Consider the following 13,153-nt stretch of genomic DNA (forward strand, 5'->3'; position numbering starts at 1 on the left):
AGGGCCTCCCAGTCCGCGGCTCCAAAATGCCAGAGACGACGTTTCCCTGGAGGGTCCGCAGGCCGTACTGGAGCGATAGGACAGGTTAAGATAATAAGGTTGTGATCGGAGGAGCCCAACAGAGAGAAAAGATTAACAGAGTAAGCAGAAGGATTAGTTGTGAGGAAGAGGTCAAGTATGTTGGAGCTCTCTCCAAGGCGGTCAGGGATACGGGTAGGGTGCTGTACAAGCTGCTCTAGGTCATTAAGGATAGAAAAGATGTAGGTTTGTTCACCAGGCCGTGAAAGGAGAGGAGAGCCAAAGGTGGTGGTGAACATTGAAATCTCCAAGAATGGAGATTTCAGAGAAAGGAGAAATGGACAGAATGTGTTCCATCGTAGAAGTAAGATAGTCGAAGAATTTTTGATAGTAGAATTAGGGGATAAGTAAACAGCACAGATATATTTAGTCAAAGAATGACAGGAAAGCCGAAGCCAGAGAGTGGAGAATTCAGAAGAATCAAGTTCAGGAACACGAGAGCAAGATAAGTCGTTGCGTATGTATACACAACAGCCACCTTTGGCTTTGAAATGAGTATAGAGAAAGTAGGAGGATACAGAAAAGGGTTTGCTGTCAGTTGCCTCAGACAGCTGAGTCTCCGTGAGAAAAAGAATGTGAGGTTTAGAGGAGGAGAGGTGGTGCTCAACAGAGCGAAAGTTTGAGGAAAGGCCGCGAATGTTACAGAAATGAAGAAGAAGAGAGTCAGACAGTGGTTCCAGGCACCTCGAGTCGTCACCGGGAGAGGGGCAGATGGCGGGGGCATTTATGGTCCCCTTCCCCCTGGGGACTCCGAGGCTGGGTGAATTGACGCCATTTTGGTGAATTTTGAATAGGAAGTGTAGTGTGTACTGTGCATGTAGTTTGGTGAAGATAGATAGAGAAATTTGTACTGGAGAGCATGCTGGCCTACTCTCTGTGTAACTGAGACACTGAAAAAGTTCAGCAAAGGGGGATGGTCAGGAACTAGTCCTGAGGGCTGATGAAACAGGAGCTCCAGCACTCCCTGTCATCAGTTTTCCATCCCCCTCGGGAGTACTGCCCTGCTCGACTGGTGCTACAGTCTACTCCTCACACACATACACACAAACAGATGCCTTAATTATGAGGGATTCCACACCACAGGTCATACATATCCTCTCATGAATGTATAATAAGGGTGAGCCCCTTCCAGCCTCTCTCATTCCCCTTCATCTCGGTCCCACACTAGTGTAATCAGCCAACCTATGCTGGGTAATAAGCTGACGAATATTAAAACAACTGAGGAAATGATATGGTTTACGAGAAGGTAGTTTTTTTCGGTTGAGGAATATTAAAACATGACGCACGTTCTGCAGTCAACACCCAGATAACGAACGGATGTTGATAAGCTCAATTTCAAGTTGACTTTAGCTGCTAACAAAACAAAAGGCCATTCATAATTAGGGGAAATATTCAGGTAGCATTTTTTTTTTAACCTCTTGTAAGGTTCACTGCAGACCTTTTTAACATGTAGAGAAGAACAGGGCAGTAATATTAGAAAAACAATTTATGGTGTTTGTAAGATGAAAATTCAAATAGTCTTCCTGAGAGAGAGAGAGAGAGAGAGAGAGAGAGAGAGAGAGAGAGAGAGAGAGAGAGAGAGAGAGAGAGAGAGAGAGAGAGAGAGAGAGAGAGAGAGAGAGAGAGAGAGAGAGAGAGAGAGAGAAGGTGAGGTAATACAGTAATTGAGTCAGTTCACTCGGAATTCACCTGTTTGGGATCACTGCGTTTGTATTGTTTTATTTGTGGGCGACCAGCAGTAAAAGGTAAGGTGGTAGTCTCATTATCCACCAGCCTGTAATAGTATATTTGAGTGACAGGTTGGCTTTGTAGACAGTACATATTTACAGAGCGTTTTACTAACGGACGTGCGATATTCAAAATAATAATTAAAAACCTCTAGTCAGAATGTGTTTAAAGTCAATCGTTCAGTTCTGGTGAGTCATTCGTAATAATTATACAGAATTTGTTCATTCTTTTACATCTAGCTGAAGAACATTTTCAGAAGCAGGTCAAGCAAAAATGCAGTGCTACATGTCTTTAAATACACTGAAAGAAATCTGAAATATAATTCTCTACATTTATCGACCTGATCCTGTATAACTCTAAATCTGTAAACATATCATTATTTGTTCCCAATCTTGTCGGTACCGCTGTTCAGAGGGAGTATGTAGAGTCAACGGAACGGTAAACACTAAACGGTAAACATCAAGCCGTCAGCACACACGGGTAACAGCGGATGCCCTACACATTTCAGTGTTCAATGACTCTTTTTTAAGACAAAGAACAATGAAGTGAAATAGTATTAGTTCAACAGCACACTTTTCACATCGTCAACATACTGTCATCGTCATCATTATTGTATATAAACGTGTTTATCCATAGGGACACTTAAAAAAATGTTTTCATTATTTTCATTATGAAATAACACACTTCTATTAAACACAGGTGTCACCGAGAAGAGCAAATAAAAATAACCCTCACTTTCAAGATAGATTACAAGAAAAGACGATTACAGTACACAAATACCGTCATATAAGGCCAAAATGGTTTTGATTGGAGGCATGAAAGGCAAATAACTAACAGAAAGCGCTCGAAATGCAGTACCTGAACGCCCCCAAGTGGTCAAATGTCCGAACGTTTGACTTTGACATGTGTTACGGAACAGAGAAAGATAATGTACACTTTAAGTGAGAATACTAAAAATCACTACTGTCCCGTAAAGTTCCAGGTTCAAAACAAAAGAGTTAGGTAAAATTACAAGTTAAAGTTTAATGCTCAAACTAACAACAAAACATTCAGGACTCATAAGGATAATGTAATGGCAAAAAACAGGTTAAATATATGGTTAACTGCAATAGCCTCTATTAACACGAAATTAGCATGAGTAAATTTATCTAAGTCAGCCCTGATAAAATGAAAATACTAGATAATACTCAGTGAATGCAAGATATATTATTACAGATACAAAATATTATTAATAAGAGCTGACCCCTAAAACGCATGAATCACAAAAACCTTACTAGGCCTAAGAATTAACACCTTACGCGACACAGTACAAGAAAAAATGCAATAATAGTTATACTCAAATTACACACAGCTGCTAGATGGTTGGAGACTTCCTGAGCACTCACAATAATAACAACTGTACAGGGAAGGACAGAGATGTGAACAAAATGAGGAGTAGATCTAAGTGGCAATAATGCAGAGACTGAGCTCATATTATAGGGGCCGGCAGAGCTTGATACAACTTGTAAGAAGGATGCGCAAATGAAGCCATGGGGACAAAGAGTTGACAATCCTGCTCTGAACAACAGAAAGAACGACTTACTTTACTATAAGGGTAGAAGGGGGGAGTGAGGTAGAACACGGCCGTGATCAAACATGCAGCATACTGTACTGTACGTTAGAATTACACAAAGGATGATGAAATCATAGGCTATGTAACACATGTTACAATGACATTTGACGATTTGTCTCTAACTCATATCACTTCACCCGTACCTTTGTAAGTAGACGCAGCCGAGGGTGTAATTCTATAGAGAAGGTTATCTTGTTCGTCGATGGGAGAGACACCAGGAGATGGTAATGGTGAGGCGTGTAGGAGATGTCAGTGTAGGCCTTCTCTGTTCCGTTATTCTCTTCGTATTTTAAGTGGGATGATGAAATAAGCAGATTTGGGTCGGTGAAGTTTATTGTGAGACAGTAACTTGAATAAAAGTTAAGAGCTTGGCGTGACCGTGTAGCCTATGGTTAGTAGCAGTTTATGTTAGCTGCTGTCCTCCTACTTTACTCTCACTCTCCTGCTCCCTATCGCTCTCTCCTTGTCTAACTCTTGTTCTCTCCTGTCCTATTGTGTCTGACTTGTTCTACTAACTTTTCTTCATGTGATATGCGACTTATATCTCCCTCTAGCTTCCGGCTGGTGTGGACGGACTTGTGCATACGTTTGTGCATATGTGCGTGCCGATCATATTTCCTGAGCATGATCAGGGTTGTTTGGCATTCTTGATTCGTCTAGACAAGGGGATGTGTTCTCTAGCTCTTCCTAGAGAACTCAGACATAACTACCTGTTTTACATATTGTTACCAATAGCTATGCAGTTGCATACTGTAGTTATATAGAGTATTGTGTTACATTATACCTACACCTTACCCTGAACTGGCTCCCTTCAGCCTCTATCTCCTCGTCGCACTGTTGCATTTTTATTTCTTTTCTATCGTTGCTTCAATGTTTATTGCCTCTCTGAACTGTCTGCTTGCATTCCTCCACCACTTCGGCGGGTGCGTAGCGCCCGTTTTTGCAACAAACACTCATTCCTTTTCTGTCCAACACTGTAATGCAAGAGTTAACCGTTACTCCCAGTCCTTCATGTATGCAACAGATCGACTCTGGAACTCACTTTCTCCGTCTACATTTCCTACTGTCTATGATCTCCAGTCTTTTAAACGCAGTGTGTCCAGGCATCTTGAAATGAACGGATCATGAATTTGGCTCTGTTTATCTTGTTTATGTTTTTTCTTGACGGGAACAACTTGCGGGCTCGTGGCCTTTGGTTCCTTCCTCTTTACACACACACACACACACACACACAAATATAGATAGATAGATATAGATACAGATATACAGTAGATAGATTGAGTGATTGATATATGTATGTATGTATGTATGTATATGTATAAAAAAAAAAAATCACAATCATTACTGAAGTAAGACCAAAGCTGTTTAGGTTGACCTGATATGTGACCTTGACATTTGACCTTTTCCAGTGACCTTGATCTTTAACTGACTGTTTCCACATTCTAAATAATTTATTCCGGCCTTTCGCTGAACCTTTCCACAAAGTTTGGTATAAATCTGATAAAAACTCAAGACCTTGCCATGCGACCCAGACCTTAAACTTATTGCTTAAAACTTTAAATCAGCTCCTTGGTTGACCGTCAACCCTTGTGCCAAGTTTGGCTCAAATCATATCAAGTGTTATTTGTTATTAGTTTACACATAGACAAGTGAGGCGGTGGCTCAATCGGTAGAGTGGTGGCCCGCAGTCCTACCGCACCCAGGTTCAAATCCCGGCTGGGGCAGGGAATAGTTTGAATTTGAATTTCATAAAAGCAGATTTTACTGATTTACCAGAAGACGCGCCGACATATCGTAAAAATACCCCCGCTAATACCAATACACCAGTCTTGTATGAGACAGCCCAATATGGACGGTGGGTGTTAGCGCAGAAGTGGTGACATGTGGAGGTGTATGGTATGAAGGAGGATTACTGGGCCTTGCGAACAGGCTGTGAATCCTGTGCCCAGAGTCGGATACACACACACACACACACACACACACACACACACACACACACATACAAAAAAAGGCTGAACTTTGAACTTACCCTGGATCTTAGACTGATTATTCTCAAAATTCACTCACTTCGTTCTTGACATAAGCTAAACCATTCCAACAAGTTTGATCTAAATCGAACAGAAACTGTTTCAGTTGATTTTGCTAGGTTAGATGTTGACACAGCCTTGCCACCTTGATCTTTGACCTGTTGTTCTAGGAAACAATAGGTTTGCCTACGTACCACCACATAATTGTTACACCACTGTTGTTTAATGTTGGATGGAAACATTTTGTTCAATTGTGTTCACACACACACACACACACACACACACACACACACACACGAGCCAGGCGAGTAGAACTTAATACCTGCTCCTGCATGGGCATAATTTTACCCACTTACCGTCATTGTGTTTATAGTCAGCATACAGCACTTGAGGATCAACATCTACCATTTTCAGGAATAAAGATAGCCCTCCCCCCCTCTCTCTCTCTCTCTCTCTCTCTCTCAACACTTCACCACATCGAATCCCTCTCCACCGCCTCTCCAGCACTCTGGCCAGGCCTCACCCCACCATCGATCACCACTCAGCCACTCCACCATTGTGCCGGCTGGCTCACGGGCCTCAAAGGTGACGCGGCTTGAGTCCTTGCCCTGCCAGCATCGCCCACCTCTCGAGTCTTCAGAGAGAGAGAGAGAGAGAGTAGTGGAGAATGGAGTAGTAACTGTGGCATGCACTCACTGAGGATGTGATGCGGTGAAGCAAAAGGATGCGGTATGACGCTGAGAGTTATTCCCTGGCCGTTGCTGACATTTTTTGAAGTTGATTAGACAGAAATAAAAACGATGATGAAAGTTTTATTAATAACAAAAACAACAACGTATGCAAAAGTAGCACTGTACATATCTATAATATAAAAGTCTTAATGAAGAGTATCAAAGTACGGAAGTCAATATGCATTATAATTATGGAAAGGCTTTATAGCATTTAACCCTTTAGGTTTCTGACATTACTCTTGTTCGTCTCTCTCTCTCTCTCTCTCTCTCTCTCTCTCTCTCTCTCTCTCTCTCTCTCTCTCTCTCTCTCTGCATGCGTTCTTCCTTTAGCACCTTCCAACAATCCATTTCTTTCCCTTACGTCTCTCGTCCCACGCAACTCACTTTCTCTTTTCCTGGCCACCATTTCCAGCTTGATCCCCCAATTTTCCCGTTGGCTTATTTTCACCGTTTCTCTCCGCCTCATTTATTACCCAGACTTACACAAAGGCAGTCGGCTTGCAGGTGCTATTTTGTTTGTATTTTCGCTCACGGACATTACAAATATCCTTCAGAGTTATATATTCATACAGTACGTAAACTGCATTTTCCCTTTTTCACACAGCAAGTGTTACTAAATAATTTCAGTGCTGATGACATTTATATTTTACTTTTTTCAAAACCTCTAGACTGTTTTATTTAGTTTGCACTTTGCTTTTTGGATTATTAGCGATAGGTATAACCCTTCTTCTTCCCGTTTTCTGTGAGAGGTTTTTCTCAAAGAGAGGTCCTACCCTAGACTGCTGAACTAGTGGGGTGGTAGCCAGAAGGAACTAAATAATATACCGTTGTGGTTAGCGGAAAAAATGGCTATTAATGAGCTTTCGATTTCTGCCTGTCAGAAATCATGTTTATCTTTGCGAAACGCGATGACTTGACGCTGTCTTCTGACTTGTAGTTTCGGAGCATCGTAGAGGCAATAGTAGTGAAAGATTTAGAGAAGAATCTCCAACTCATCTACTTTGATAAGCCCATTTTAATTCAAAATAAACATTGTCAGAACCTATAGAGAAGGAAATATAAAGAATGACAACTGATTGAAAAATTTAAAACATTTTTAGATAATTGTTCCGACTCTGGACGTAGGCTTAACAACCTGTTCCCAAGGCTTGTAGTCTTTGTACATACCATACACCTTCACATGTCACCAGCCCGGCGCTAACACCCACCGTCCACACTGAATACATACTAGGGCTGTCTCATGAAGGACAGGCGTATTAGTATTAGCGGGGGTATATTTACATGTCGGCGGGTCTTCTCGTAGCTCAGTGAAGTCTGCTTTATGAGATTTAAATCCGTAAACTATTCCCTGTCCCAGCGGGAATTCGAACCTGAATCCACTGGGACTGCAGGCCACCTCTCTACCTATTCAGACACCTGATGCGTAAATTGGAAGGCTGGGTCAGTGTGTGTAGTCTTCAATGCTCTAATTTACCTTACGATCACCATCTGCCATTTTCGACAATCTCGATCCTAATTTACCTCAAAATATTTCATCTCTCTTTCCTCCAGCTTTTTCCTTTCACGTTTTGATAACAACGACTGACGTAATTTTGTCCTTCTCGCAAGATTCCTTCAAATTTCCGTGCATCCTTTCCCTACATCGACCTTCACTTCTCTCTCTCTCTCTCTCTCTCTCTCTCTCTCTCTCTCTGGGGGGCGCGGTAGCACAGTGGTAGCGCGCTGAGCTTGTGATCGGGAGGTCGCAAGTTCGAGCCTCGCCCGGGCTACCGTTGCCGGGAAGGGTAGCTCCCTCCTGTAACCCCAGCGGGGCTATATGGCCTTAGTTGCCTAGCTCGGAGAATTCATTTCTCTCTCTTTCTCTCTCTCTCTCTCTGTTAATAAACAATACTCCTGGAATCCGATAGTGTGCAAAAGAAAGTAAGGTACAGACACATTTATGCAGCACGGTTTGGGTGTCATATTTCTCGTCTTGTAAGTAGGCTACCAGAATTTTAAAACTGGAGAGGTGAATATATAATGGTGGAGCTATAGTGGTAGAGAGGTTGAGGTATGGTGCTGGAATAGTGAGATTGGTGATGGATCTATGGTGGTGGAACAGTGGAGATACGATGATGTACTGGTAAGGATATGGTGATGGATCTATGGTGGTGGAACAGTGGAGATATGATGATGTACAGGTAAGGATATGGTGATGGATCTATGGTGGTGGAACAGTGGAGATACGATGATGTGGAGGTAAGGAGATGGTGATGGATCTATGGTGGTGGAACAGTGGAGATACGATGATGTAGAGGTAAGGATATGGTGATGGATCTATGGTGGTGGAACAGTGGAGATACGATGATTTGGAGGTAAGGATATGGTGGTTGAATAATGGTGGTAGGGCTAGGAAGGTGGAGATATGGTGGTACGGAGGCAAAAGTATGGTTGATGGGAGGTAGAGACATGAGAATGGAGAGGTGGAGGAATGAGGTGGTGAAGCTGAGGTATGGGGTAGGAGTATGGGGGATGGGAAGATAAGGAGGTAGGGAGTTGGAGATATGGGGTGAGGATAAGGAAGTCAGGAGATGGAGCTGTGAGAGAGATTGAGTGCACAATACTGTATGCTATGAATGTGGTGATACAGTGATGGATGAAGACAAGGGAATAGTGGAAGAGTGTGGAGACGGATGGCAGGAGCTGGTGGATTATTAACGTGGACAGGTGGTGGAAGTGATGAGTGAGAGTGAAAATGGTTGTACAACTGGAAGTTGAAGTCTGGATCTGAAATGTGAATGGTAGATATAAGGAATGAATATGAGTGAATACTGAAGACATGCAGTTCATAGGTATAGTGAAAAAAAAAAATGTTACAAAAAGCCTACTGGATCTGAAATGATAATCTAAAGGTTTAAGATGGGCAGAGCTGGAATTGGAGGCAAAGATCTACAGGATATAATATGGGTAAGTAACCAGTTAGATGTCGTATAAAGAGGGCATGGGAAAGACTACCTCAAATGGTGGTAAGGATTGATTGTGACATATAAAAAAGTTATGGAAGATTGAAAAGGTGTAGCATGAGGAATATATGGAAAAAAAAAAATGGATTCAGAAGTCCGATATATAAAAACGCGTTAACCGCAATAAACAGACAATTTTGGAGTACATTAGTCCGATAACTTACCGACACCACTGGGCACAGGCGAAATAATTACTTTGCACTTCCTTACTCAGTATTCTGACTCCCGCACTTCGGTTTTCCCACTACCTCGCTCTAGTATTCTGCCAGTGCCATTGTTCATCAACACTGGATTGTTACGCTGCCTTCCTTCATCTCCACAGTACACCACACAATAGTTGCATTATACTCGGTCTATTTGCTACCACCATAACACACCACACCACACCATATCTCAAAGACCACAACTCTACTACCACACGTCCTCACAACACCACACTAAAACACACCTACGCTACTATCATGAGCCACCATTCCACATCATACCACACCTCCCTTGTCAATACACCAAACTACACTGCACTATATCACACAACACCACACAATGCATCATTACACCTCCACTACCTTCCCATCTTACCACACCACAGCAACACATCACACCACACCGCACCTACACTACCACAGCCCATGTAGAATACCACATCAGAACATATACGCATTATGAATTCAGTTGTCCACTATCAGCATGCCATGCCCCGTCACACGGCAGACCCCCTTCCTCTCAACACAACCACCGCCACTGTCACACCTTACACTGTGCTGTGTGTCATTGTTATCTTTTTAGGTCCTTTTTCCCATTGACCAATCATGCCTATTGCACCTTAATATTTTCTTATCACAGACACACACACATACACATAGTTATCCATTTTTCTATCAGACTGTCTGTCAATATCTCTACACACACACACACACACACACACACACACATATATATATATATATATATATATATATATATATATATATATATATATATATATATATATATATATATATATATATATGCCATTGCAGCCCAGTGTCCCGAGTATTGGACAGAACTGGGATTTTTCAAGTCTTTATAAAGTAGGGAACCCTCGGGTAGGGACCTACGAGCTTCGCGACTATGAGCCGATAGGCGGAGGGCAGTACGTCTAGTACCCACACACTGCAATGCCTCGCCCAGCACCCCTGGGATCCAATGGGTTTTATATAGATAGATAGATAGATAGATATAGATATATATATAGATAGATAGATAGATATAGATATAGATTATAGATAGATAGATAGATAGATAGATATAGATATATGATAAAAAAAAACATCAAAAAAGGAAAAATCTGAAACAGGTCCGAAGGAAAATCAAGCTAGGAATGCAACAAATTACATCATTGAAAGACAAAATCGTTGAAGTCATTAAATGCAGAGATAAGATGGTGAAGAGAGATGAATTTTACAAATAACTGTATGCATCAAAGACAGCAGTACCAGTAACTAACTTTTTACCTGACTCAAGTGAAATACCTGATGTAACACCAGACGAAGTAAATATTTCTCTTAAAAATATGCTTACTTACTTACTCAATGTATAAAAAATAAAATTCCCAAAACATGGTATAATGCAATAGTTATTTTACTTCACGAAAAAGGTGACTCAAAAGATCTTAGTAACTATCGACTCACTAACCTATCAGTCATTTACAAACTCTGCACCAAAGTCCTTACGAACAGAATGACAATAAACTTGGAGGAATACCAACCTCGTGAACAGGCTTGATTCCGAAAAAGGTATTCGACTACTGATCACCTACACACAATGAATCAGCTAATTGAGAACGCTACAGAATATAATAAACCTCTGTGCTTAGGTTTTGTTGATTACGAAAAGGCTTTTGATCCAGTGGAGCACATAGCAATTATTAATTCATTAGGAGAACAAGAACTGAATGAGAACATTGTAAAACTGCTCGAAAACATATATTAAAAGGAAACTGCTACAGTTAAATTACATAAGGACTCGGAAAAAATTAAAATTGAGACGGGCGAGCGTCCGAGAGATACAATTTCACCAAAGTTATTTACAGCATGCCTAAAAATTATTTTCACAAAGCTTGACTGGGAGAACAAAGAAGAGAACATAGCTGGAGAAAAGCTAAACCATTTAAGATTTGCAGATGACATTGTCCAAATTCAGAAACAGCAGATGCATTGCAAGAAATGTTAAATGACCTGAACAGAGGAAGTCTCAAAGTAGAGCTAAAGATGAAGAGGAGTAAAAATAATTTTTAATCCATAAACACCGAAGAGCGTAATCCGAATAAGTGAAGAAATTCTTGAAGAAATCGGGGAGTACAATTACTTGGGGCAAATACTAAAATTAACGAAAGATCATGATAGCGAAATAAAAAGACGCATTACAATTGGATGGAAAGTTTTCGGTAAACACAGAGACATTATGAAAAGCAGCGTGCCAGTTTGTATGAAACGAAAAGTATATAACGAATGTATAATCCCTGCTATGACGTAGGGTTGTGAGACCAGGAAACTGACTAAACCGATGGAGAACAAATTAATTCCTTTCAGAGAACAATGGAAAGGTCAATGTTGGGAATATTTTTAAGAGATAGGAAACGATCAACTTCGGAGAGAGGGCAGACTAAAGTCAAAGATATTGTAGGAGTTATTAAAAAACAGAAATGGACGTGGGCAGGCCTTGTAGCAAGAATAAGGGATAACCGATGGAGCAAGAGGTTGACTGACTGGACACCAAGAGATCGTATGCGTAGCAGAAAAGGGCCAGACAGTAGGTGGAGGGATGAGATAGAGAAATTTGCAGGGAGAACGTTGCAAAGATTGGCTCAGTCAAGGAATTCGTGGGGAAGGCTGGGGGAGGCCTTTGTCCAGCAGTGAACCTGCAATGGCTGATGATGATGATGATATATATATATATATATATATATATATATATATATATATATATATATATATATATATATATATATATGCATAAAAAAATTGAGCAGAGTATAGCGAAGTGTGTCGTCCCCGTGCAGTAAAGTATGGTCGTACAGCATTCACTCCCATTACAGTCTTACGATATACACATTTTTCATTCTTTGTACTGAGGACCTTAGTCACAGTGTTGTAAAATAAGTTACTGTTACTTATCTTTTTAGCAATAGTCAACTAGTCCGATAACATCTCTGCTGTTCAAGTTTAAGCGAGGTAAATCCCATGGTCTGAGGACTGTAATTTCCCTGAAACAGACTCTATTGATCCTCCACAAGACACAGGGACATGTCCTGAAAACACTCCAGCAAACACCATTAAACCAGTTGTGCAAAAGATAATCTTCAAACGTCTTTGATATGGATGGCGGATATTTGAGCTACAGATATGACAACTGAACGTATATGGCATGTTGGAGCCTGGTCGGGCCTCAGGGATAGGACTATGAACTTTATGCCCAGAAAAAAAAAAAAAAAAAAAAAAAAAAAAGGAACAGGTTCTCGGCGAGCATATCTTAACTTTAGTCGATGGTATACTTGATGAATAACAATATTCTCTTTTTTTTGTCATTTTTAATAATTATCATTATTTCCTTATGATATTTACACCTAACAGAGTACCATTTCCACGAACATCTGTTCAAGGAAAAGTCTAGTATTCAGCTAAATAATCCTCCACAGAGACCATCATCTTTCAGTATATCATGATTCATGTACACACACACACACACACACACACACACACACACACACACACACACATACACACACACACACAAAGGACAGGGCCTAATATACAATCCTGTCAGCAGTTAACGTGCTTTATACACAGCAATGAACAGTAAAGTCTTCCCGTATGTATCAAAGAATAGTTAGGGTCTTACCTACACACGAAAGCACAGTCAGGGTTTAGGGTACACATCAAACAGCAGATACGGTCACAAGTACGCACCAAACAGCACATACGATCTCAGGTACAC

General features: G+C 41.0%; 1 protein-coding gene across 1 annotated transcript in view; it reads left to right on the forward strand.

The window, feature by feature from the left end:
* The window catches only part of LOC145415965 (zinc finger BED domain-containing protein 5-like), a 31,041-nt gene extending 21,060 nt beyond the window's left edge, over window positions 1–9,981 (forward strand). Inside the window, exon 3 of the mRNA XM_080285068.1 lies at window positions 9,865–9,981. Within this exon, the coding sequence (XP_080141194.1) occupies window positions 9,865–9,981 (117 nt within the window). The remainder of the gene's footprint in view (window positions 1–9,864) is intronic.
* Window positions 9,982–13,153: the final 3,172 nt, after the last annotated feature.

The sequence above is a fragment of the Coenobita brevimanus genome, chromosome 104 (genome assembly GCF_032717465.1).
Source record: "Coenobita brevimanus isolate Jiangsu-jjx chromosome 104, ASM3271746v2, whole genome shotgun sequence".
Classification (NCBI taxonomy): domain Eukaryota; kingdom Metazoa; phylum Arthropoda; class Malacostraca; order Decapoda; family Coenobitidae; genus Coenobita; species Coenobita brevimanus.